Genomic DNA, 27,858 nt, shown 5'->3' with positions numbered 1-27,858 from the left:
GAAATACTCAAGTTCTGGAAGAGTAGTTAATAGGCTTTTGCACTTGGCTCTGGAAGCTAGTCAAATACTCATGTTTATAAAGCAAAGGGCAGCGCTGCAGGAGGTGAGTCCTGTGGGGACTGGTCCAAGATGAGTGGGTCTATAAGCCCAGCCTAACAGAAGGATAAGAGAACCAACCAGAGCTCCAAGGGAGAAGAGCAGGCATCTCGCTGAAGGTGACAACTCTTTCGAGGGGATGCTCCGGGGAGTCTTTTTACGCAGTCATCGAGCTGGGACTCGAGGGTGAGCAGGATCCTACTAATGGCAATGGGCAGGTTTACGGTTGGAGAGCAGCATTGCGGTGCACGCATCCTTCGGCAGAAGCTCCCATCAAGAAGAAAAAGCCAAGCGCTGCTGCGCGCATGTGTGCTGAGTCGTGCCTTACCTAGGGCGCCTGCGCAAGCGTCTCCGGGGCTTCTCCCAGCCCTGGTCCAGGCTTACTGTGTAGGTGGGCAATGGTTGCCGGGAGCCGGGAGCAAGGTTCCCGTCCCACCCGCAGCAGCACCGCCCGCCGCCGGCAGGGTACGCTCTCCACGGAGCCTGTCCCGCTCCTGGCCGGCCTGCGCCTGCGCGGGGCTTCCGCCAGTCGGCGAAGCGGTGAGAGCTGCCCCACTTGCTGCGCACTGGGACTAAGATGGCAGCGGCGGCCCGGCTGCGTTGGGGAGGTGCGGCTGCAGCCGCAAGGCTGTGTAGGCGGTAGGTGACGAGCCAGGAGCTCCGCACAGGCGTGCCGCCGGGCTTAGTTAACCAGCGGAGTGGCCGCTGCCCCCGCAGCGGGGTGGGCAGAAGTGCCCCTGACCGAGCTTTCGGGTGCGCCCCGTCGCTTCAGTTGGGGGTCTCGCCCCGAGGTGGGCGCCTATCGGTGAGGCGGCGCTGCGCCCTCAATTCGGGCGGGATCTGCGGCGCCCGGTCCCAGGCGCTGAGATCCGGCGCCTGAATCCCTGCGGTGGGGAGGCCCGCAGAGACTGGCTGCAGAGACCCCACGGAGGAGATATTTTAAAAATCAGTGTGGTCCCCTCCAGCCTTTCCATCATGTGCAGTCCCTCTGCTTTTTAAACACAAATCAAAATATCTACAGAATGGGAGAAAATACCTCAATTCCTCATTTTCTCAGTAGGCCCAGAAAAGGGGACGTGACCTGTATGAGGTCATATAACTTCTAAGTGATGGAACTCTGATGAGAATCTAGACCCCTGGATTTCCCCCGTATCACCTAGAGCCACTCTGTTGCCTTGTTTTTTCCCCTTTTGTGCAACCCGCCTTTGAGTTTGGCCTCCCAGTGACATCTGTCAACGTTGGTTGGATGAAAAGGGTTGATAACTTAAGTAGGTGTCCTGATTTTGCCACTGGAACAAAAGGACAAAAGGGCCTACAGGGTTTCACCCAGTGGATGTTAGGGATTTTAGTGCTAACGATGTCCTTGAAATTTAAAAGCATTAAGTTTGCTGAAAGATTTGTTAGTCACCTACTATCCCCTTGTGCTGTTTTGGTAGATGTCTTACTGGAAGAATTTAACTTAACTTTACTATTTTTTTTTAAGTTTATTTATTTAGAGAGAGAGAGATTGAGAGAGTGAATATATGAGCAGGGGAGGGACAGAGAGAGGGAGAGAGAATCCCAGGCAGGCTTCATGCTGCCAGTGCAGAGGCTGGCACTAGGCTCCATCTCCTGAACCTTGAGATCATGACCTGAGCCCAAATCAAGAGTAGTTGGTGGCTCAACCGACTGAGCCACCGAGGCCCCCCCTCTCCTTTACTATTTGTCACTTTAAACCCATCTGTGTCACAGTATCCATCCATTCTGTTGCCTTTTCTGTGGGCCTAAGGGATAAGAATACCGGTCTTCAGTGTGTATTCCCATATTCCAGCATAGTCAAGATTTAGGTAGTGAGCTATGGATAAAAATGTTTTCACCCCAAGCCTTAAACCTCATTCAGTAATTAATTGAGCACCTATCACGTAATAATAGTGGTAGCCAACATTTACTGAACTCTAACTACAAGGCTAGGCACTGATGTATGCACTTTACATGGATTATCTGGATCCTTTTATGGCTCAGTCTTTGAGGTAGCTGTGAATATTTCATTTTAGAAATGAAGAACTGAGGCCATCCATCATGCTTGCTGCTGAGGGGCACAGAAATGGAGACACCCCTTCCCTTAATGAGTTTGCAGATAAAAATAATCAGAAAAAATACTTTTAAGTGATCATGTATATATTTAAAATTCTTTAGCAACTGCTGTGAAATGAAAACTGTGAAGAAAGCAATAGTATTCTTTAAAAAAATTTTTTTTTAATGTTTATTCATTTCTGAGAGACAGAGTACAAGTGGGGGAGGGGCAGAGACAGAGGGAGACACAGAATCTGAAGCAGGCTCCAGGCTCTGAGCTGTCAGCACAGAGCCTGATGTGGGGCTTGAACCCACAGATTGCAAGATCATGACCTGAGCCCAAGTCGGATGCTTAACCAACTGAGCCACCCAGGCATCCTGATAGCAATAGTATTCTAAAGTAAACTGGATTTTAAAGTAACTTGCATCAGATTTCTAAAAATTTTTACTGAAGTTTTTTTTTTTTCCTTTTTTGGTAATATTTGTTTTCCCTTCTCCCTTCATTTTTAATTTGTTAAAACCATGAAAAAATAACCAATTGGTACTTCTGTATCACAGAGAAATAACCAAAGTTACAAACACTGGCTTAAGAGGTTTCCAGTCTAAAAGCATATATATAGGGGAGCCTGGGTGGCTCAGTGTGTTAAGCGTCCGACTCTTGATTTTGGCTCAGGTCATGATCTCACAGTTTGTGGGATCGAGCCCCACATCGGGCTCCATGATGAAAGTTGGAGCCTGCTTTGGATTCTCTCCCTCTCTCTCTCTCTCTCTTTCAAAATAAATAGATAAACTTAAAAAAAAATAAAAGCATATATGGATTATTACCTTCTTTAGCGGTTTGGAGAATAGTACACTTTGTTAGACTTTTTGAAGTATTGAGATACCTTTCAGAACAGGTAGTATTGGTTCTCTCCAGGAAAGCATGATGGTAGAGACAGAAAAGGGAGGGAGACTTCAAAGTATTTACTTTTGTTCCCTTTGAATTTTGAACCGTGTGACTCTATCACCTAGTTTTTTTAAAGTTTGAAAAGAAGGAAAAAAGCAATTGGTAGTTCTTTGCATCCTTCATGCATAGCTAAGAGTCTGGGAATCCAGGTTATAAATCACAAATGTAGTTGCATTTCTGTTTCTTACATTGGATATTGCACAATCCTGTGTACACTCAGTTATCAAGACTATAAGTTTCCATTTGAGCTCATGTTTTTAAATTGTTTGCAGATATTGCTTGCCTAAAGAAGGGGAAATAATGTGGATGGAGAATGAAAATTCAGCTTTGTTGTTATTTTCATTTTTTATATATATATGTGTGTGTGTATAAGAAGTAGAAACTGAGCTTAAAAGATTATCTCTTGAAATGTCATTTTTGTTTGTTTTTAAATGTAGATTCTGTCCTATGATGAATCTGTATACCATGACAAAACAGCCTCTGCATCAGTTTGTACAAAGACCACTTTTCCCACTGCCTGCAACCTTATGTAACACAGGTAAAATTTCATCTCTTTAAAACAAATTATGTTTCAGAAACTAATGAAACTATGCTCAAAATTTTGTGGATCATAAAAGACGAGAGTTTGTAAATTTCCTATTCAGATGCACAAAAGAACATGGCGTTTTTTTGTATCATAACTTCATGCTTGACTGTTACAGGTATGCTTGGCATTAGATTTCAAGAATCCTGAGCACAGTGTCCAATAGATCTATGAAATCTCGGTATCTTGTGTAACACATCTTCTGGAACATTGTTCAGGAAATGATTTCTGAAATGAAAATATAAAAAGAAGTTACAAATGGGTTTGTTTAAAAAACTTGTATGTATTTTAAGCTCCTACCCTTCTTATTTTGACAAGAATGCATCTAAAATCAGTAAATTTCTAGCTTTCATCGAGGCTTCAGGAAATAGTACTTTCGATGTAATTTTTCTTTTTTTGTATCCAAATCAATTAACTATGGCTTTCTTGATAATTTTGTTGATGTTACATGCTTTTTATTTTATTTTATTTTTGTTAATATTGGAAATAATGAAGACAGGATTTGAAAATTATTGAACTGTGACCAGTGTCATGTGGTTAGGGAACCTTGGGAGCTGTCTCTGTGTGTCTGTGTAAATCTGTGCCTTTGTGTACTTATGGAGCTATAAGAGTTTGGATTTAGCTCTTGGGCCCTCTCCCATTTCTATCACTGCCTTGAACACCTTGTGGCTGTACTCTGGCAGGTGGCTGACTCTGGCTAACCATATGATATAGATCTGGGTAGATAAGAGACCTTACGTCCCCTGTATATTGGGGCAAGAAGAGGAGAACCTTGCATGTCTCCTTGAATCACAGAATGAAAATATAGGCATAAATAGTAACTCAGCATGTTAAGCTACTTTAATTGGACTTTTAAATTTTGTAGGGTGGAATTATGTGGTCCTCATGCTTTTCAAATTGGAAACCCACTGATCATAGTCTTTGATACTAACTTTAAGCACCATACATCTATAGTTTTGGAAGAGCTTCTGCCTACCTATTACCTATTAGACCAAGCATAATAGGAAAATTATTTTAGATCAGTCTATTTTGTTGGAACCCTTATGACACATTCAGGGGTATCTTTCTGGATGATGGACCTGGGTGTCATTTCTGAAATACCAAATTAAATCCAGTTTAGACTATAATTGGAATGATTTTGTTAATGCCTAGTCAAATTCCTATTTTGAAATAGCTTTGCTCATTGTCAAGAGAGAAAGCTTATGTTGTGTTATCATATATTTTCTACTTCAAAAAGTATATATAGATTATGCTGTCTTAAATTTTTTTTTACATTTATACTTTTTTAAAGTTTTTATGTTTTTAGTAATCTCTACACCCAACATGGGGGTTGAATGACCCTCAGATCGAGAGTGGCATGCTCTTCTGACTGAGCCAGCCAGGCGCCCCATGTTTACAGTTATTACCTTCAAGTATTTCTAAAAACCTTTCTTACTGCATGTATAGTTGTACACAAATGGACTGAGTAGAAAAATGCCATGGGGTGCCTGGGTGGCTCAGTTGGTTGAGCATTCGACTCTTGATTTCAGCTCAGATCATGATCCCAGGGTCGTGGGATCGAGCCCCACGTCGGACTCTGAGCTGAGCGTAGAGCCTGCTTGATTCTCTATCTCTCTCTTTTCTTCTGCCCCTCTCCCCTACTTGTGTACTCTTTCTTTCTCTCTCTCAAATAAAAGCTTTTAAAAGAAAGAAAGAAAGATGCCAGATTCAATTCTTTAAATATTGTGGTACAGTGTTTAATGTGTGCAGAGATTTTGGTTACCAATAAATTATTAAGAAAGGCCTTACCAAATGATTGGTCATAACCAAGGTTAAAAGAAGCTTGTTGTCTTTATATTTATAGAAATTGGTGATAGTCCTTTCTTTCTTTATTTTTTAATGTCTGTTTACTTTTGAGAGAGAGACAGAGCATGAGTGGGGGAGAGGCAGAGAGCAAGACACACACACAGAATCTGAAGCAGGTTCCAGGCTATCAGCACAGAGTCCAACATGGGGTTTGAACTCATAAACTGCAAGATCATGACCTGAACCGAAGACCGATGCTTCACCGACTGAGCCACCCAGGCGCCCCGGCAGTCCTTTCTTTAATGTTCCATCTGAAAAATTGTTCCCAAGTCACACAGATTTTCAGAGGAATTTATTGGTTGGATGTATGAGTATTTTATATCAAGTATTTGGACTTTGGGGCACCTGGGTAGTTCATTTGGTGGAGCGTCTGACTCTTGATTTCAGTTTGGTCATGATCCCAGGGTCATAGAATGGAGCCCTGAGTCAGGCTCCTTGCTGAGCGTGGAGCCTGCTTGAGAGTCTCTCTCCCTCTCTCTTTATCTCTCTTTCTCTCCCCCTCTCCCTCCACTCCTCTCACCTGCATTCACTCACTCTTTCTCTGAAATAAAAAAAAAAAGAAAGAAAAAAGTATTTGGACCATGAGGTTATCATTTTATTTTATTTTTGTTGTTTTTAATTTAAACATTTATTTTAAATTTATTTTTAAATTTTTATTATTTTTAATTTATGTTTACTTATTTTTTTATTTGAGAGAGAGCACGAGCAGAGGAGGGGTGGGGGGTAGAGAGAGAGAGAAAGAGAGAGTGGGGCTGGACCCCACAACCTGGGACCAAGACCTGAGACGAAATCAAGAGTTGGATGCTCAACCGACTCAGTCACCCAAGGTGCTCCTGAGATTATCATTTAAAATTTTTCTCTTTTTTTAGGATTTGCCCGGTTACCAAGTCATCAAGTGATATCTTTACAGGACAGTGACTTAAAATGTATGGGAGTTTTAGTTTCAGTTTCTCCTTCACCAAGGAAATGACACAATGTTAGTTAGGTGGCTGCTTGGCTGCGGGGCAAAAACCACTCTCAGCTGTCAAATTAGAATCTTCTCTTATAATGAGTAAAAAAAGCACTTCCATACCAATCATATATTTTGCCAAATTTCATTTCTTTCTAATTTACTTTTTATTTTATTTTTTATTTTAGCACGTGAGTGGAGGAGAAGGCAGAGGGAGAGAGAGAGAATCTTAAGCAGGCTCCACACTCAGCTCAGAGCCCTACCAGGGGCTCATTCTCACCACTGTGAGATCATGCCCTGAGCTGAAATCAGGAGTCAGACACTTAACCGACTGAGTCACCTAGGCACCCCTCTCTTTCTCATTTAAAATAAAACCGGGGGTGCCTGGGTGGCTCAGTTGGTTAAGCATCCAACTTCCGCTCAGGTCATGATCCCACAGTTCATGGGTTCAAGCCCCACATCGGGCTCTGTGCTGACAATGTGGATGGAGCCTGCTTGGGGTCCTTTCTGTTTCTCCCTGATTCACGCTTTCTTTCTCTCTCAAAATAAGTAAATAAACTTAAAAAAAAAAATAAAACTGTTGCTTTTTGATATTTTACTGCTTTTCCTTAGACGTATGATACGAGGATTGTGACAGGATAGGAAGACTGATCTTAAATGTATTTTCCTCTGAATGCTTGACACTAAGTGTGGAGTGGCAGTATGTATAGTGGTCAAGCAAGTCCATGGTAGGAGATTGGTGGGGCTTGAATCCTGTCTCTGTCTCTTGATTAGCTGAGTGACTTTGAGCTTTAGTTTCCTTATTTATAAAATAGGATAAAAACGGTGTTTCCTTGAGAGAATGGAAGGATTAAATTATGTAATTCACAGAGAGTGCTTAGCATCGTGGCCCAGCACATGATAACTATTAAATAAATTAATCTATTTCAGTACTGCTCTAAGATGAGAATTGTTTTGGTTGGAAGGTTTATTTTCATAATAAATAATCAGGACCTGTTTAAGTAGTTTTAAGACTATTAAAACCCCAGTACTATCTTTTGTCCTACAAGCTATTATCATAATAGCAAGGTAGGAGAGTGAAGGTTCTGTTCATTTTTTACTCCTTTAATGAATTCATTCTTAATTCCTTCTTGACCTAGAAGAAGCAAAGAAGAACCTGTAAAGATAAGTTAAAAATATTCCAGAAAGTAATTCACGTAGATTTCCACTTTCATGATAATTTATAATGTCACTGACTATACCATTGGGCAAATTACTTAACTGTAAGCTTCAGTTTCTTCATTTGTAATATGGGAATACAGTAAAACCTTGGATTGTGAGTAACTTGTTCGGCGAGTGTTCTGCAAGGCAAGCAAACATTTCTAACAAATTTTAACTTGATAAACGAGCGATGTCTTGCAATATGAGTAGTACATGACACCAGATGTCACATGATCACAACTGAGCCAGTAGTTCTCTCTCTCTCTCCCTCTCTCTCTCTCTCTCTCTCTCTCACTGCGGGATTGTGAGTGATCGTCTCCCATGCTCAGATGCTCAGTCTCAGGCCGTGGTGTTTGGCAGAAATCAGTGATTTTTCAGAATGTTGGGAGGGGCCTACAGCTGGCACTAGTGTATTTTTTGTCGCTTCAAAGCACCTGGGGACAGTCCTTTGCTTTTCCATACAAGAGTAAGCTTAGGAATGCTTCGCTTCATTCTAGGTCAGGCTGCCTGCAGATATAGACCTTTCCTCGGCTGCTTTATTGCCAGTTACATTAAATACAGTATATGACAAGAATTTATTAATACTATACTGTAGTCAGCATCCGTATGAGCATATACATTGGCCCCCAGGCAGAAAAAGATTCCATTCAGCCAGTAGACAGCTCAGTGATTCTGTTAGTGATAGTGAAAGTCATTCTACACAATAACCTTCCTCCCTCACACCAGCCACGAAGGTTTTCAAAGGTAAGTGCAGGTTAATTTGTTTATTTTTTCCTTATATTTTGTATTTTCTATATTATTTTGTATTATATTACAGTATTGTAATCATTTTTATATGAATATTTTTTTGGTTGTGGAACGAATCATCTGAGTTTCCATTATTTCTTATGGGGAAATTTGCTTTGATGTACAAGCATGCTTCCAGAATGAATTATGCTTGCAAACCAAGGTTTCACTGTAATAAGGGTTCTTCATAGTATTATTAAAGACTTAAATATATATAAAGCACTCAGCCCTGTCTCTGGCATGTAGTAAGTACATACACAATAAATATTAGTTTCTATTATAAATTTGTCTTTAAAAGAATGGTAACCAGTAACTTCTGGGGTGGCTCAGTCAGTTGAGCATCTGACTTTTGATTTCAGCTCAGGTCATGATCTCATGGTTTCTGGAGTTGAGCTCCACATTGGGTCCACAGTCCAGCTAGAGATTCCTCTCCCTCTCTCTCTGCCCTTCCCCACCTTGTGCACACACATGCACAAGCGTGTGCTCTCTCTCAAAATAAATACGTAAACATTTTTTAAAGAAATAAAAGAATGGAGGGGTGCCTGGGTGGCTCAGTTGGTTGAGCGTCCGACTTCGGCTCAGGTCACGATCTCACAGCTCGTGAGTTCGAGCCCCACACCGGGCTCTGTGCTGACAGCTCGGAGCCTGGAGCTTGCTTCGGATTCTGCGCCTCCCTCTCTCCCTGCCCCAACCCACTCTCATTCTGTCTCTCTCAAAAATAAACAAACATTTAAAATAATAATAATAAAATAAAAGAATGGAAGCACTTTGGAAAGAAAAGAATTAACATTTTATTGTCTTTAATATCATGGTGATGATGGTTTATGATTACAATAGCCATTAGTACTAAGTCAACAAATAAAATACATTTAAGACTCTGGAATGATGATATGCCTTCCTCGTTAAAAGTAGGATACTGCTGGGATGCCTGGGTGGCTCAGTTGGTTAAGTGGCCAACTTCGGCTCAGGTCATGATCTCACTGTTTGTGGGTTCAAGCCCTGCGTTGGGCTGTGTGCTGACAGTTCAGAGCTTGGAGCCTGCTTTGGATTCTGTGTCTCTCTCTCTGCCCCTCCCCTGCTCGTGCGCTCTCTCTCTTTCTCTCTCTCTCTGTCTCTCAAAAAATGAATAATCATTAAAAAAATTTTTTTAAAGTAGGATATTGGTAGAAAGTGTTGAGTAACAAAACTAAATAATCAGTATTAATATAAAATTCAGTGCAATTATCCTATATTGATAAAGTTCATTGTTGTCTTTAAAAATTATTTTGGCTTCTTGGGCAATAAAGCCTTATTTTCTTTTCTTTAAAAAAAATTTTTTTTAATGTTTATTTTTGAGAGAGAAAGACAGGGTACAGGTGGGGGAGGGGGCAGAGAGAAAGGGAGACACAGAATCTGAAGCAGGTTCCAGATTCTGAGCTGTCAGTGCAGAGCCTGACGCAGGGCTGGAACCCATGAACCGTGAGATCATGACCTGAGCCAAAGTCGGACGCTTAACCAATTGAGCCACCGAGGAGCCCCAAATAATCAGTATAAATATAAAATTCAATGCATTTATCCTGTATTGATAAAGTTCATTGTTGTCTTTAAAAATTATTTCATCAGCTTGGACAATAAAGCTTTATTTTCTTTTTTTTTACTTCTTTTGATTCTTTGAAAATGAGCACTTCATAGTCCATAAACTTAACTACCGTTTTTTTCTGGAATAACATTCTTTCTTCTTTTTTCTCTTTTAGTGAGATACATGTTTATTCAAACACAAGATACCCCAAATCCCAACAGTTTAAAATTTATTCCAGGAAAACCAGTTCTTGAGACAAGGACCATGGATTTTCCCACACCAGCTGCAGCATTTCGCTCCCCTCTGGCTAGGTATATTGCTATTTCTTATTTGCTTTTACCAAGAAACATAACTGACTTTGGGGGTGAGGCAGCCTCATTTAGTAATCGCATTTTTATGTGTACTGCACTGTTTTCAATGTAAAGAATGCTTTATTTTCTTTTCAGGTAAGAGATAAAGGAAAATAATAGTTGATATTAGGGAACCCTTGAAAAGTGATGTATTTGAGAGATCTATATCATGGCTAAATAAGAATTTGTATTTTTACTTAAAAAAAATTATTAAAATGATAATATAAATTTTCATTCCAAATATTTAAAACTGTTTATAAAAAAACAGTGAAAACTTGTTCATTTTTTTCCCTAAGGATAGCTAAATTTTTAGATATTTCAAAATGAAATAGTTTCTAAAATATTCCATTCAGAACTATAAATAATAATAGTTATCAGGTTTGCCATGATTTTTTAAAGACCAGTCATTGGGAGACCGTTTTAAAATTCACTAGAGGGGCGCCTGGGTGGCTCATTTGGTTAAGTGGCTGACTTTGGCTCAGGTCATGATTTCATGGTTTGTGAGTTTGAGTCCATCAAGCTGTCTGCTGTCAGCACAGAGCTCACCTCAGATCCTCTGTCCCCCTCTCTCTCTGGCCTCCCCCACAGTCTGTCTGTCTGTCTCTCTCTCAAAATAAAAAAATAAGCATTAAAAAAAATAAAATTCACTAAATTAAGACATGTTAAATGTATGTCAGATGAAGGACAAATGATAAAATTATTAGAATGAACCTCTTTTTAATAATAGCTAGAGACATTATAATAAGAAATATTATAGTCCTGAGGTGCCTGGGTGGCTCAGTCAGTTAAGCATCTGATTGATTTCAGCTCAGGTCATGATCTCACGATTCCTGGGATCAAGCCCTGTGTCAGGCTCTGCACTGATAGCACAGAGCCTGCTTGGGATTATCTCTCTCCCTCTCTCTGTCTGCTCCTCTCCCAATTGTGTGCGTGCACTCTCTCTCTCTTTCTCTCTCTCAAAATAAATAAATAAACCTAAAAAAAATTAGAGTCCACATCAATTAAAATTTTTGGTAATGTAAGTCTGATACTGAAATCCAGGGATATTTGGAAAGTAAAGCTTAGATTAACTACTTCTGTACACACAGCTGTTTTATATGTCTTATTTATGGGAACCAGAAATATGCTTATCTCAGGTGTGTTTTTTTTAATTTCTCATTAATAAAAATGCACATTTCCTTTGACCTACAGATGCCACTTATTACAATATATCTTAGAGCATTTGTTTTTCATACTTTTTGATGCAGGTGACACTAAGAAACATTTTATATTACAACCCAGTACATATATACACATGTATTTAGATAAATTCTAAATACATGTTACTATATTTTTCAATGGGGCACAGGTATTCAATGGGACAATTTTCATCCTGACAGTGTGTAATACATTCTTATTTCTTTTCTTGTTCTCTTTATTCTATTCTGTTGTATTGTATTAAAGTCCCGTTCAATACCTAATTGATTTCACAAGTTACTAGTGGGGTTGAAAACCACTTTAGACAACATCCACATATGTACACAAGGTGATACAAGGATGTTCCTTTCCTTACAGCCTTGTTGGTAATGGTAACCTGTTGGAAACAACCTAAATATTCATCAATAGGAAGAGTTCAGTAAACTTTGTTCATGCATAGTCTGCAGATAATTAAAAAAGATGAGGAGAACCCTCATTTACTATCACAGACTGGCCTCTAAGACACACAGTTAAGTGAAGAAGGCATGTTGCAGAACAGTGAGTACAGGGCACCTGGGTGACTCAGTTGGTTAAGTGTCCTACTTTGGCTCAGGTCATGATCTCACAGTTTGTGAGTTTGAGCCCTGCGTCGGGCTCTGTGCTGATGCTCAGAGCCTAGAGCCTGCTTCAGATTCTGTGTCTTCCTCTCCCTTTTCCTCCACTCAGACTGTCTCACTCTCTCTCTCTCTCTCTCTCAAAAATAAATAAACATTAAAAAAAAAAAACCAGTGAGTACAATATGATTATTATGTATATAAAGCTAAACACAAAACAAAAATATAGTAACATAAAGGTCTAGAAGAATGTACCCCCAACTGGTAACAGTGAACTTGGGGGAGGGGTTGGTCAAGAGTCATTTTCACTTTATATAAATAGTTTGAAATGTTTGCATCAAGAATGAATTCATGTATTTTTGTATTTAGGAAGAATATAAAAGTAAGAAGACTCTGTTCACTTACAGATAAGTTGGAGATTATTTCTGTCAGATGTTCAGTTGGCAAAAGCCCTTTTCAAATTAGTAGCTCATTTCCTGGATTCACAGAATTTATTATCTTCAGTCAAGCAAAACTAATCTCGTTTTTGTTGTTTTAACAGAGAATGTTTTTGCTGTAGGCTAGAATGTAAGCTTCCTGAAAAACCGAGACCAGTTTGTCTTGCTCATCATTGTATCTCTGGTGTTTAGCACAGTGTCAGATATTTAGCAAGTTTCCAAATATTTGTTGAATGAGTAACTGAATGAATGAGTAAATGAGAGTGTATCTTACTTCAGAGAGGCATCTGAATTGTTTCTCACTATCCTTATGGACGCGACAACGAAATGTAAGTCGAGTGTAAATCTGTCTCTAGAGACATGTAAGAGGATCCTTAGTATCTGTAGTATTTCTGTGGTTGCCATGTTTATTCAATAATTCTCTTTGTCAGCAGCATTAATAATGATAAAATTATCAATTTTCAGGTGGGAGGAATTGTTTGTATGTTACATGGCAAAATTCAGAGGAATTTTTAAGAAGTTTCACTAGGCTAAAATGATAGGGTAAAGCAAGTAAGGTAAAATCTAACAGGAACAAATGTTAAGCCTTGTTATTTAAATTTTTTAAATGAATAGCACAATTACAGGATGGCAGAATCTGACCTTTCAGTTATTTCTGTTGGATATGATGCAGTACTCAAAAAAGTCAAACATTAACAGAGTCCTAGGGTCCAGCTCAAGAGAGGTAACAGTCTTTGTGCTCTGAATAAGTCAGACTACGTTTGGGATATGTGTTCAGTTCTGGGTGTCATATCTTGGACATTGTAGGAGTTGGAATTGTCCTAAGGAAAGTAACCTAAATGGCAAAGCATGTTTAGTCTATTTGAAACACCTTTCCAGCTTTTTCTTTCTTTAGGGACAGAACCTATGAACTCTTGCCTACAGCAGTTCCCCTGACTGACATGGCCCAAAGATTGGGTTGATTTTTCGCACCGTCCTTTCATTTGAAAAAAAAAAAAGCTTTGCTAACAGTGCAGATGTACAGAGCCAATCAGAGGACCTACTTATAGGTCTGTGCTTGGGTTTATTGGATCATACTATGCAACCAAATATCTTGTAACTTCTTATAAATTTAATGTTGAATGGTTGTGTAGAGGACCTGGGTGACATCATTTCAGACAAATTCCTAAATAATTTAAAAATAGTAATTCCAGGGAGCGCCCGGATGGCTCAGTCGGTCAAGTGTCCAACTCTTGATTTTGGCTCAGGTCATAATCTCACAGTTCGAGAGCTCTACCCCTGCATTGGGTTCTGTGCTGACAGCGGGAACCTACTTGGGATTCTCTGTCTCCCTCTCTCTCTGCCTTTCCCTCCTGTGTGCATATGTGCTTGCTTGTTCTCTCTCTTGAAAATAAATAAACGTCAAAAAAAAAAAATAGTAATTCCAGTAACACTCTTTCAATGATAGACAAAGAAGAGGTAAACTGTAACCTTTTTTGAAGTATATCAGCTTTTATTCCTAAAAGGGGATAAGGGAAAAAGGAAATCGCTCTGGAGTGTATACTAGGTATGTATGGTACATATATCAGTGATGCGGGAAGGAAGGTGCATTTCAAAATCCCGTAGGGGCTTTTCAAATTATAATCCTCCCTTCCTCCTATTTTAGAGGATTTTAAAAATTAGTTTTATTGAGGTATAATTTATATGAAATGAAATTCACCAATTTTAAGTGTACAGTCCAGAGTTTTGTTAAATATATATAATTGTATAACTACCACTAAAATAAAAACATAGGGACATTTTTTTTTTAATTTTTTTTTCAACGTTTATTTTTGGGACAGAGAGAGACAGAGCATGAACAGGGGAGGGGCAGAGAGAGAGGGAGACACAGAATCGGAAACAGGCTCCAGGCTCTGAGCCATCAGCCCAGAGCCTGACGCGGGGCTCGAACTCCCGGACTGCGAGATCGTGACCTGGCTGAAGTCAGACGCTTAACCGACTGCGCCACCCAGGCGCCCCGGGACATTTTTATCACTGCAGAAATCCCTCATTTCTATTTGCACTCATTCTTCTTGTTTCATTTTCATACCCTGGTAACTATTTTGTTTCATGGCAATGCATTGCAGCTTTGCTGAGATATAATTGATGTAAAACATTATGTAAATTTAAGGTATACAGTGTGCTGACTTGATATACATGTGTATTGCAGAATGCTTACCGCAATAAAGTTAGTTCACACATCTGTCACCCTGGTAACTGTTGATTTCTTTCTGCCACCACAGTTTTACCTTTCCTAGAGTTTCATATAAATGGCACCATATAGTCTTTTGTGTTTGACTTCTTCCCTTCCTCCTTCCTTCCTTCCTTCCTTCCTTCCTTCCTTCCTTCCTTCCCCATTTATTTTATTTACATATCTTTTTAAGTTTATTTATTTATTTTGAGAGACAAAGAGTACAAGTGGGGACAGAGTGGAGAAAGGGAGGGGGAGAGAGAGAGGGAGAGAGAATCCCAACCAGGCTCCATACCATTAGCGTGGAGCCCGATGTTGGGCTCAAACTCATGAACCATGAGACCATGAGCCAATGTCAGATGCTTAACCAATTGAGCCACCCAGGCAGCCCTGGCTTCTTTTCATTTAGCATAATGCTTTTGAGAGTCCTCTTTGTTTTTGCATGTGCCAGTAGTCTATTCTTTTTTATTGCTGGGTAGTACTGCATTGTACAGGTACACACAGTCTGTTTAGTTATTCACTAATTGATGGATGTGTCCAGATATTTTTTTGGCTTTTATAAATAAAGCTGTTATAAAGGTCCATGTACACATCTTTGTGGAACATGTTTTCATTTCTCTTAGGTAAATACCTAAGAGTAATTGCTAGATCAGAGGGTAAGAGGATGAAACAAGATTAGCCATGAATTGATAATTGTTGGCTGTGAATTGTTCATGCTGGTGATGGGTATGTAAATGCTCTTTTACTTTTCTCTCCACCTTTATGTTTAAACTTTTCTATAATAAAGCATTTTATTATCTCTTATTTTTTATTATTCACAGGCAGTTATTTAGGATTGAAGGAGTAAAAAGTGTCTTTTTTGGACCAGATTTCATCACTGTTACAAAGGTAAACATAGGATTATATAAAATAAGATGTGAAGTTCTTTTAGTTTTTTCCGCGTCCAACATTCCTTTCCGAATTTCCTTTCTTAATGTATTTTATGCATATTGGTACCAAAAATCTCAAGTTAAATTTACTTCTCGCATTTCTCAAGTTAATTATTAAGTAGAATTTTCAAGTTGAAATTATCCAAATCCCTTGTTTTTCAAAAGAGAAAAACTTTAGCTTCAGATGGTTAAATGCAGCATCCAGGATTATATATCTACCCTACAGCAGGGCCAGGACTCAACCTGGGCAGAACTAGAATTTAGGCTCCAATTATTATTTTTTTACTAATCCTTTTTTATTTCATAATTGAAATTTTATTGGTGGCTTTGATATTTTTACTAGTTCTTAATTTAAAATGAGAGAGTAAAAAGAAACAAATAATCAAACTATGTTTCTATATTTGACCAACAGCATGAATATGTCTCCATTCAAAATGGGCTCTTTTCATCATGGCATCTCCCACATTATACATCCTGCTGTAATATGAGCAGTGCACTGTGTAGTTCTGTAGCACTTGGTTAACCTCTAAGTGTCAAAAACAATATGTAAATATGCTACCCAATCCAACAGCTGAAGTGGTATCTGCTAGAAGAGGTGGTTTCATTTTTAAGTCTACTAGATAGTGAGAAATGAATTGTTTAAATTTGAACTATGTATACTTTTAGATCTGTTCGTTGATATGTATACACTGAACTTAATCACTTTTCAGTATCTTGTCAAAATCGAAAGTTTCCATTTAACTCTTCTTAAGCAATTTGAAAGGATTGCTCTGAGTTCTTGATGCACGGATCGGACTGATAACAGTGGACTGGTTTAGTGACATGGTACAAATAGTCCAGCATTCTCTTGTAGCTCTTTATGTGTGGAGGAGAATTAGGGTTTTCCTCCGTGGTGGCAATCCCAATTTCCATAGTTCTTGCAGATATCCTGATTGTAAATGTTTTTCCCTGTTGTTGAAAGTGTTAGTGGCCCTACATTCTCAGAAAGTCCTTTCTTGACCATATTAGTTGAAGTGGCCATCTGTCCAGGAGCTCATTACCCTGTTTATTGTCTTCGTTGTACTTGTCACTTAGTCACTTTCTTTCTCGGTTAATTTTATTACCTGTCTTTCCTGTACTGGAATGTAAACTCCTTAAAGAAAGAGATTGTCCATCTTGTTAAATTCACCTGGAACAATGCCTGGCACATAGTATGCACTTTGAGAAATTTCTGTAGAACGAAACAATGATGTAAGATTTCGTAGATTAAATTTTCAGGTTTCTGTCAAAAGGATTGTGGTGTGTAAATCTGTGTTGACTGATCCCATGTCTTTACCAGTTTAGAGACATCTGGCCTATCTTTACTATTCTTTAATTTGCTTTCTTTGGTATTTTTTAAGGGTCGGGGGAGGACCAGCTTTTGTTTAATATTTCCAACGTGTCTGGTATGGCATTTACATAGCAGAAGTGCTTTATATATATTATCTAATTTAATTCTTAGAACTAGGTATTCTTGTCTTCATTTTATAAATGGCAAATTATGTATTTATTTTAACAAGTTTTTTTTAGTCCTATTATATACAGGCCATGGCATATAGAAATTTTTTTAGATGAAAACATGTGATTATGTCTTTCAGAGTTGTTTTTTTTCTTTGATTTGATTTTGGTAAGTCATCTTTTATTTCCTTTTTTGTTTATAATTTAGTTACTCTTTTTGGAATTTCTCTGGCTCCACTATTTTTCCTTAAGTGAAATGATATAACTAATAAATAATCTAAGTTAGGGCATATATTGATATTTAATAGGTAGAGTAGTACATTTGTTTTCTTTCAGTTACCTTCCTCATTATAGACTATCTCATCTACTTGATAACTTTGGCTATTGCCCATTTCCCTGTATTTAAAGTGAATCATTCATTCCTTTAAAAAAAATTTTTTTTAATGCTTATTAAAAAATGCTTATTAGGGAGACACGGAATCCGAAGCAGATTCCAGGCTCTGAGCTGTCAGCACAGAGCCTGACATGGGGCTCAAACCCATGAACCGTGAGATCATGACCTGAGCTGAAGTTGGATGCTTAACTGACTAAGCCACCCAGGCGCCCCTGAATCATTCATTTCTTTAGCAGAGTAAAGTTAGTTTTCTATTCTTCCATCCTTTGAAATAACTTTGATACTTTCAGTATTTTTTTTTTTTAAGTAAGCTCTATGCCCAACATGGGGCTTGAACTCATGACCCCAGGATCAAGAATCACATATTCTACTAACTGAGCCAGCTAGGTGCCTCTTATTTTTTTCTAAATAAATAAACTGCTTTTTTTTTCCCCCATGTAGACAACTTCAGAATAGTTTTTTTTATTATCAATATTTCCCTATTCAGTAGAGCCTATTATTTATTTTTATTTGAAAATTTTTTTAAATGTTTATTTATTTTTGGGAGAGAGTGAGAAAGAGAAAGGGAGCATGTGTAAGCAGAGGAGGGGCAGAGAGAAAGGGGGGCAGAGGATCTGAAGCAGGCTCTGTGCTGATAGCAGACAGCCTGATGTGGGGCTTGAACTCATGAACTGCGAGATTGTGACCTGAGCTGAGGTGGACGCTTATCTGACTGAGCCACCTAGATGCCCCTAGAGCCCACTATTTGATGAAGATTTTGAGGTAGCCCTCTGATCCATCTTCCAAATAATTTATTAAAATGTTACCTAGAACTATTTCCCATTCCCAATCACTAAGGCAACTCACTAGTTTTGTTCTATATCCACAGCAGTGTGCATTTATCTTGTCTTCTGTGTACTGTCTCTAAGTTGGTTCTTCGTCCATGACAAAAATTGCCCCTTTTATGCATGTAGACTCATTTTTAATAGTATTTAAGGATAGGCACTAGCTGATAATCTCCTGAGAATCTAAATGGATTGCATCTAATACTTTTTCCTCCTAAAGAGCTCCCCTTTAAAAAACTAAAATAAAACATGCTCCCTTTCTCTTTTCAGATGTTCGTACTATTTAGGTATTTAATAATCCCATCCTTTTTTTTTTTTTTTAAGTTTATTCATTTTTGAGAGAGAGAGAGAAAGAAAGAATGCAGGTGCAAATGGAGTAGGGACAGAGAGAGAGGAGAAAGAGAATCCCAACCAGGCTCCATGCTGTCAGAGCAGAGCCCAGCATAGGGCTCGGGGCTCCATCTCATGAACTGTGAGATCATGACCTGAACCCAAATCAAGAGTTGGACACTTAACTGAGTCACCCAGGTGCCCCATAATCCTTTTTTTTTTTTTTTAGATGTTTATTTATTTTTGAGAGAGAAAGAGTGCAAGTCGGAGAGGGGCAGAGAGAGGAGACATAATCCGAAACAGGCTCCAGGCTCTGAGCTGTCAGCACCGAGCCTGTTGTGGGGCTTGAACTCATGAACTGTGAGATCATGACGTGAGCCGAAGTCGGACACTCAACTGACTGAGCCACCCAAGTGCCCCAATCCTGCCTTTTTTTAATGGAATCAAGTAGTTGACCCGACAGGTCACATAATTAAGTATTCTTTCTTAAGGATGCCAGGCTTGTTGGAGGTCCACAAGCCCTCTAGCACAACGGCTATAGATAAGACACCATATTATATGTTTTGCTTCTACAGTTGTGTCATTGGATTTCTTCTACTCTTGAGTAAGATAGTAAGTTGAATTCTTTGAATACTTGGGGGTTATCTTGTATATTTGGTCAAGTAACTGTATCCTATTTTCTTTAAAAGAATGGAAATCTCTTTATCATTCTCTCTAAACACAGAATTCATGCAGTATTTTAACTCCCTTCACCACATGAAAAAATATCTTTTATCCCCTATACAAGACATGGTATATCCAGCGCACTTAACACAAGTTTGATGAATGAATGAATAAATGCGTGAGGAATGTTCTAAGATTATATCTTCTAAAAGTCATTATAAACCAGATCTATTAAGAACTGGAATTAACATGTGTTCTCCAGAAATGAGTGCTATTACATAGTATAGGATATATATAGGAAATGATTCTTAAAAGATTCAGGGTGTTATTCTGTATTAGTCTTTGCTTTTGATTAGAAATACAGCATTTTCCTTTAAATATTTACAGGAAAGTGAAGAGTTAGACTGGAATTTACTGAAACCAGATATTTATGCAACAATCATGGATTTCTTTGCTTCTGGCTTACCCTTAGTTACTGAGGAAACATCTTCAGGAGAAGCAGGTAATATGTTGGATAATTAATATTTATTTTCATTTTCTAAAAAAAGTTTCTACTTTCCTCACATTTGTCTTGATTTCAAAAGTCATGAGAATACTAGGACGCCTGGGTGGCTTAGTTGGTTAAACGTCCGACTTCAGCTTGGGTCATGATCTGATGGTTCATGAGTTTGAGCCCCACATCGGGCTCTGTGCTGACAGCTCAGAGCCTGGAGCCTGCTTTGGATTCTGTGTTTCTGTCTCTCTGCCTCTCGCTTGCTCACATTCTGTCTCTCTCTTTCTCTCAAAAATAAATAAACATTAAAAAAAAAGTAGTCACGAGAATACAGATTTTTATCATTGTACCATATTTAACTCTGGAACCAATTCCAGATGGAACAGAACTTCACATATACTAGTTTCATCCATTATTTTTGAAAACTTGTGTATAAATTGATTATCTAAAACTAAATTTTTCAATTATAAAAATTTTCAAACATACAGAAAATAATACAATGTATATCAATTTTCTCTCTTTTCGGATTTCATAGATGTTAGTTTTTTGCCACAATTGCTATATACTTATTTTTAAGTAAAACATTAAAGACAGAACCAAAATTCCACAACCTGCATCCCTTCCCCTTTCTACTTCCAGAGATTTGTGTAAACTTGGTTTGTGTTTTAAACTTTTACACACATAAAAGTCTTTGCAGGGAATATATAGTATTGGTTTTTGTTCTTAAACTTTAAATAATGTATATTATATGCAATTAGCCTCTTTTCACTGAGCATATTTTGAAAAAATGTAGTTCTAGTTTATTTAAGTACTAGATAGTATTCTATTATATGAATAAACTACACTTAATTTGTTCCTTATGGTCAAGTGAATTATTTATGCTAATTTCTATTACAAACATTGCTGCAGTGGGCAACCTTGCACAAGTCAGTGCATATGTGAAAAGTTTTGTTATAATATATTCCTCAAACCAGAATTGCTGTATTATAAATTATTTTAATTTATATGTTAATTAGCAGTATATAAGAATTTGAACTCACATCTTTATCATCACTTAGTGTCTTTTTTTTTTTTAAATCAGTATGTTAAGTGTAAATGATATCCTATTTTAGTTGCAGTTTCTTGATCAGCACTGAGCCTGAAGGTTTTCATATGTTTACTGGCCGTTATTTTTCTTGTCAGTAAATTTCCTGTTCATAATCTTTTCCCATTGTTTAAAAATTAAGTTGTCTCTTTTGTGTTGATTTTAGCAGGTTTTTGAAAAATATTCTGGGTGTTTGTCCTTTGTTAAGTGTATTCATTGCAAATAACCTCCCTAACCGTTCCTCACCTTCTCACTGTGTTTAGGATTTTTGTCATTTAGAAATTTTTCTTTTTCCTTTTTTTTTGAAAGACAGAACATTTCATGAATTTGCATGTAATCTTTGCTCAGAGTCCATGTTAATCTTCTCTGTTTCATTCCAGTGTTAGTATTTGTGCTGTTGAAGCAAGCACAGAAGTTTTTCTTTTTAATATAGTCACATATATTCATCTTTTTCTTTGTGGTTTGTGCTTTTTGTACCTTTTGAATAAGTTAATTTTGTGGAAAGCACTTGGAAGAGTAAGTGCACATGGAGCTTAATAAGTAATAGCTGTGGTTATTGCAATTTGTTGATGAAATTTTTCCTTTCTCTAGTATCACAAAGATACTGTCATGTGTGTGTTTACATACATATATATGTACACACACAAATATTTGTATAGCCACTTTTAGATGAACACTTCCACTTCTAGATACATACCCAAAATGAATCTTATAAATGTACATAAAACAGTACGTGAAGCATGTTCATTGAAATATTTAAAAAATATATCAGCAATTAAAAGGAATGAACTAGATTGGGAGATACAATGTGAAAAGATATAAAAGAGAATACTAATTGAAAAAGGAAAATCAAAGGATATGCTTATTTACAGGTTCTTACATATGTACCATTTATGCAAACTTCAAATAATGCATGAAACAGCTATAGGTGTTCTTGGTGGATATATATGTAAAATTGATAGTAGAGTATTTGTAGAGCCACTTGATCACAGCTCCCCAAATTGAAAAATACACAAGTGTTGACTCAAATATCCCACCACTAGGAATTTATCTCATAGAAACATTTGCAAAAGTACACTGATCATTCTTTACACCAGAGTGTATGCTACAGATTGTTAGAAATAGTAGCAAACTGGAAACAACTGAAATAACCAAGAAATTAGCTAAATGAAAAGAAATCTATACAATTACTGTGTAGCTATTTTAAAAATTGAGATATATCGGGGTGCCTGGGTGGCTCAGCCGGTTAAGTGTCTGACTTCACCTCAGATCATGATCTCACAGTCCATGAGTTCAAGCCCCTCGTCAGGCTCTGTGCCAACAGCTCAGAGCCTGGAGCCTGCTTTGGATCCTGTGTTTCCCTCTCTGTATGCCCCTCCCCCACTCGCACTCTGTCTCTCTAAAAATAACATAAAAATAAATTTTAAATTTAAGGCTTATGTATATATGCTGATATGGAACTGTAGGCTATATTAGATAGAAAAAAGGTATAGAATGGTATGTGTAGTGGGATCTCATCTGTAAATTTGTACATGTAAATTTAATGTAATGTACTAGAAAGATACACACTAAACTATGGTAGTGGTTGTTTATGGAAGTGACAGTGGGGAATGGAATTTAGGTTTTGACAAAAGAGAATTTTAACTTTATTATATTTCATTTCTTTTACTAAAAAAAGATTTAAGGGGCACCTGGGTGGCCTAGTCAGTTAAGTATGTGACTCTTGATTTCGGCTCAGGTCTTGATCTCATGGTTCATGAGTTTGAGCCCTCACAGGGCTCTGCGCTGACAGCAGAGCCTGCTTCGGATTCTCTCTTCCTTTCTCTCTCTACCCTTTCTCTACTTGGTCGCTCTCTCTCTCAAAAATAAATAAATAAACTTAAAAAGCAAAGAACATAAAAAAAAGAGATTTAAAGTTGGGGCTCACTTGGTTAAGCGTCCAACGATCTCTGCTCAGGTCATGATCTCATGGTTCATGAGATTGAGCTCCAAGTCAGGCTCTGTGCTGACAGCCTGCTTGGGATTCTCTCTCTTCCCCTCTCTCTGCCCGTTTCCCATGTGTGCAGGTGTGTGCATACACTGTTTCTCTCAAGATAAGTAAATAAACTTTAAAAAAAGATGCAAAGTTAATATAATTTAATATTGATAATTATTACTTACATTGGTGTCAGAATTCCAGTGTATATTATAGTATAATTTGAATTATCTGTATTTTTAGTTTTCCTAAAGGTAAATTTCTCAGAAAAATTTTATTTATTTATTATTTTCAAAAAATTGTTTTTTAACCCTTAAAAAGGCATTGGCTAAGATTGGTATATAACCTTATGAAGTAAAAGAAAAACAAAAATGACCCAAAATGAAAAAACTGATTTTTTTTAATTCAATTTGTAGCACATTTTGAAATTTCCACAAAGCTTACATCTATATTTAGTGTCATTGTCATCTTGAAAACCACTGAATTTAAAAATTAAAAATGTAACTTAACTAATGAAGTAGGTGTGCTTTTGTGTCTCAAAGTTTCCATCAGAATCCAGGCAGTCTTTTTTTCTGTGCCGTTTTTCAATCCTTGAAGATGATGAAAGTTTACAAATGTATTAACTAAAAAAAATTCAAACCCTAAACATCATTAGTAGGTCAAGTTATATCAGTTACTCACCTGTATTGCCATGTGTCAAGTTGACCAGTGCTCCTTAATTTTTCTTCAGAGAATCAAATGAATGATCTTTTCATCTCCCCAACCATCATTTCCATTTTTCTTGTATCACCACACCAAGTTACATGTTCTGTGCTTTTATTTTTTAATGAGACATTAAGTTAAAATCATCCTGTTTTAATACTTGTATTTTCATGGATATAAAATTTCTACTGTTAATATATTTTATTTGTAATCGTTTCTAGGATCTGAAGAAGATGATGAAGTTGTGGCAATGATTAAGGAACTGTTAGATACCAGAATACGGTATGTGCTCATCTTTCTGCCTGAAATCAAATATACTGCAGAGGCAATGTTCATAATAGCAGTTTACTTTTAGTTGTCCATGAGGGAAAAAAAACAAAACTCTAATAAGTACAAGTAAATGTAAACCACAATCGATAACCCTGGCAGTTGAATTTAAAGTCTGTACATTGTATCTGTTCACTCAAAATGTTAAAACAGTCTGTTTAAACATAACAAAGGACTTTATTGTTCACAGTCACCATCTAGGTTTGATTTGTTGTAATACCAAATTTCTTAAAATGAAAAAATGAGTTAAACAGTGTTCGGGAAGATTGTGAAAAGGGAAGTACTTTTTTCAAGCTGTTGCCCATAAAGAGTAAATTTCAATGAGTGGAGAACCGCAGGCTTACCCTTTTGCTTGTAGCAGAGCAGTGGTCCCGGTGAGAACTCCCAGAAAAGCTAGATAAAATGCAATAACTTTTTTTTCGTTTGAAAACAGTAGAGAGCTGCCGAAGCACACAAGATCCTAGAGAGAAGGGAAGCTCATTAAGGCTTCCCGTGGGACATTTTGCTGATTTTTGGTGTGAGGCTAGAGCATGAGAAGCTGGGCAGAGGGCAACTATATGGCCATTTCTACTACATCTGAATGTATGTGCATTCCTGACCCAGCAATTCCATGCTCAGGTATATGCCCAGCAATCATATATATGTATAGCAAAACACATCTGCAAGAATCTGTAAAAGCCAAAACCTGATTTAGCCCAGAAGTCCGTCAGCAATAGCAGGGATAAATTCTGGCATTTTCACTTAATGGAATACTATGTGATGATGTGGAAGAATCTCATAAAGAGTAAAATAAGCCAAATACAAAAAAGTAAATACTGTGTGTTTTTTAAATAGAATTTATATTCCTAAATTATAAAGTTAAAAAACAGGCAGAATTAAACAATGGTGATAACAATTAGGAAATGGTTACCTTTGGTTGCGAAGACGTACAAAGGGGACTTCTGGGGTGCTAAAATTGTGTCTTGGCCTGGGACAGATGTGTGTTCACACTGTGAAAATTCATTTAATTGGTCATACATGGTTTATGCATTTTTCTGCATTAATGTTATATTTTGATATTTAGTTTACCTGGAAAAAAAAAGCCAGCATGTGTCATGTCAGTCTGCTTCTGTTCATTCAAAAGAAATGAATGAGTATATCTTAAGTAATCCCTGTAATTATTAGGAAATTTGAGATCTTAAATGCCTGAAAAGATTATTAACAAGCAAGATTAAAATATAATAAGTGGAAAATGTTTGAATGAATTTTGGCATTTTATCCAAAAGTAAAAAGAGAGTTACCAATGAGACTAACTACAGTTCTCATTCTATTGTATAGGTAGCTCTAACTTTGTGAATGTTACCAGTATACCATCTAAGCCCTGAGTTGTTTTAAATTTTTTTGATGGATACATCAGTTCTCTTACATACATCATAAATATTCCGTGACCGCAGGCCAACTGTGCAGGAAGATGGAGGAGATGTTATCTATAAAGGCTTTGAAGATGGCATTGTACAGCTCAAACTCCAAGGTTCTTGTACCAGCTGCCCCAGTTCAATGATTACTCTGAAAAATGGAATTCAGAACATGCTGCAGTTTTATATTCCAGAAGTAGAGGGTGTAGAACAGGTATGCCAATATTATATGACAGTTGAGATTCAATGCCTGCCATTTCCTCTTTGAAGGCCTTATCAGTCCTCTGCTTGGAATTAAGCTCTGCTTTGGTCCAAAGCCTCTTTCAGTGTGTCTGTTTCAGAGTTATGTTTATGGGTAAGTTCCTTGAGAGACTTGTAATTGTATCCAGGTCTTTGTATTCCTCTGCAACACTTAGCCCTGGGTGTTATGCACGTTGTATACATTGTTTGTATTAAATAAGTATTTGGAAATATTTTTCCACATTTAGGAATGTTCTGCCTAAAATAGGAAGTGATTGACAAATTTCTCTGAATTGAGTATTGCTGAGATTGATTATAAAATATCAGTTCCTTGGATGTAATTTTTACTCAACCCAAAAGAAAAACTATAAGAGAATTATTTTTCCATGATAGTGTCGGATCAGAACCAGATTCTTCTAGATTTAAAGAAACAAAAAACTGGGGCACCTGGCTAGCCCAGTTGGTTAAGTGTCCAACTTCAGCTCATCATGATCTCACAGTTCGTGAGTTTGAGCCCCACATCGGGCTCTCTGCTGTCAGCACAGAGCCCACTTCAGATCCTGTCTACCCCCTTCTCTCTGCCCCTCCTGTGTGCATGCGCTCGCTCTCCCTCTCTCAAAAATAAACATTGAAAGAAAAAAAAGAAAGAGAAAAACTTATTTTTGTTCCATTATCTTCTCTGTGCCTTACGTGCCTTTTTAAAGAATTGGATTATTTGACACTTTGGTGGATTGACAAAGGAACATTTTTGTTCACTTGTCCAGGATGGGGTAATGAATTGGTAGTTAGATTACAAACTTGAATTGGTGTTTAATTATAGTAGGTGTGTTGAAGACAAAAAAATGTTCCTTAGGTTTATATAACTCTTTTCTTCTTCAAAGGAGTTGGTCTTTATTTTCTGAGTAATATGTTAATCCATGAAAAGATGTTAATCTTTTCATTTTTTAAATCAGGTGTTTGTTAGTATTCTTCTGATATTTTAACTTCATAGAAATAAATGTCTTCATATTTTTCTAAGGTTTAAAATGAATTTTTATCTGAGTAAGACCAAAGTAATTGGTTGCTAGTATGATCTTTTATTTCTTTACTTTTTTAGAGATTCATTTTTCTAATATATCTTTTTATAATAACAGTTTGGTGTGGCTGCCCAGAATATATTTAAGTAAATAGAATACTGTTGGGAAGAACAAACGAACACACAAACATACAGTCCATTACATTAGTCTTGTGGCTAGGAAATCCCATTTAGTTAATCACTATAGTCAGTGTCCAGCTCAGACTCTGCTACTGAAAGATTTTTGGGGGGACAAGCAAAAGAGACCACTACTTAATTAATTTGTTAATATTAAATTTGCTTTTGTGTTGTTACGATTCCAGGTTATAAGACAAACCTTTTGCTTTGGGGACTATTGATAGATTTGTTGTTAATGGATTGACATGTGTTATTATAGAGTAGAGTATTTCAGGTAAGCAAGTAAGAGTAAAAATCGGGAAAATAGCAATTTCTAATCCTTTTCTTAATTCTTAAATTCTCTTTGTTTTGTTTGTTTGTTTTTGTTTTTTGTTTTAGGTTATGGATGATGAATCTGATGAAAAAGAAGCAAACTCACCTTGAAATAATTAGAGTTTTCTTTGGGCCCAGCAGTTGGACTTCTTGATAATATATACCAAGCTTTTATTATTAATCTGCTAAGGAACTTGAGGATTAATAAAATATGCCCTTTTTTCAGAGACTGATGTATAAATATTGCATGTTTGCTTTACCTCATATGAGTTATTTATAACATCCTGAATCATCTTCTGTACACGTGGATTTTATCCAGGGATATTTTAATGTTTGTTCTTCATTTCTCATGGCTCCTTCTTTGCATAATGTGTGAAGTAGTTCATTTTCCCCCATTTAATTCATTTACTTTTTTTTATACAGAAGTAAATAAGGAGAATGCTTTTAAAAATATTCTAAAATGGGTTAGCTTTTTGTGTAATGCTTGAAACTATCTTTACTGAATTAAAAAAAAAAATGGTATTTGGCTAGTAGCTCCCAATGTACATAGGACATGACTTCTCACTAAAAGACCAAAACAAACAAACAAACATAATGCTGAAAACTGATAACCCAGTTCTAGAATATACACAGAATTTCCATTGACATAAGGCTGAATTGAGGAAAAACTGCCTTATGTTCAGCCTTTATTTTATGAAGCACAGTCTGTGGAAAAAAAGGTG

The 27,858-nt window shown here is 37.2% G+C and overlaps 1 protein-coding gene and 1 non-coding gene across 5 annotated transcripts; one reads left to right on the top strand and one right to left on the bottom strand.

The window, feature by feature from the left end:
- The first annotated feature begins 53 nt into the window (after positions 1-53).
- Positions 54-27,365, top strand: NFU1 (NFU1 iron-sulfur cluster scaffold). Of its 4 annotated transcripts, none has more exons than XM_043603556.1 (8): positions 54-282; positions 3,532-3,632; positions 10,191-10,326; positions 15,623-15,689; positions 19,805-19,919; positions 23,893-23,953; positions 25,432-25,606; positions 27,203-27,365. In XM_043603556.1, the coding sequence occupies exons 1-8, from the start codon at positions 236-238 to the stop codon at positions 27,245-27,247; spliced, it is 747 nt and encodes a 248-aa protein (XP_043459491.1). In that variant the 5' UTR covers positions 54-235; the 3' UTR covers positions 27,248-27,365. The 4 variants fall into 4 exon arrangements, with proteins under 4 accessions (XP_043459491.1, XP_043459492.1, XP_043459490.1 ...); XM_043603557.1 differs by lacking the exon at positions 54-282 and adding an exon at positions 332-735 and having other exon boundaries at positions 10,254-10,326; XM_043603555.1 differs by lacking the exon at positions 54-282 and adding an exon at positions 437-735.
- On the bottom strand, positions 21,298-21,404 carry LOC122467382. The gene has a single exon (XR_006292921.1). It is a non-coding gene; the product is annotated as a U6 spliceosomal RNA (small nuclear RNA).
- Positions 27,366-27,858: the final 493 nt, after the last annotated feature.

This window comes from Prionailurus bengalensis, chromosome A3, assembly GCF_016509475.1.
Source record: "Prionailurus bengalensis isolate Pbe53 chromosome A3, Fcat_Pben_1.1_paternal_pri, whole genome shotgun sequence".
In the NCBI taxonomy this organism is placed as follows: Eukaryota; Metazoa; Chordata; class Mammalia; order Carnivora; family Felidae; genus Prionailurus; species Prionailurus bengalensis.
The sequence above is the reverse complement of the archived record's forward strand: the minus strand, read 5'-3'. Positions and strand labels throughout refer to the sequence as shown.

Coding starts and splice junctions, on each gene's coding strand:
- NFU1 (XM_043603555.1), top strand. CDS start 674: ATGGCAGCGGCGGCCCGGCTGCGTTGGGGAGGTGCGGCTGCAGCCGCA. Junction 736..3,531: donor GCCGCAAGGCTGTGTAGGCG/GTAGGTGACGAG, acceptor TTTTAAATGTAG/ATTCTGTCCTATGATGAATC. Junction 23,954..25,431: donor CTGTTAGATACCAGAATACG/GTATGTGCTCAT, acceptor CCGTGACCGCAG/GCCAACTGTGCAGGAAGATG.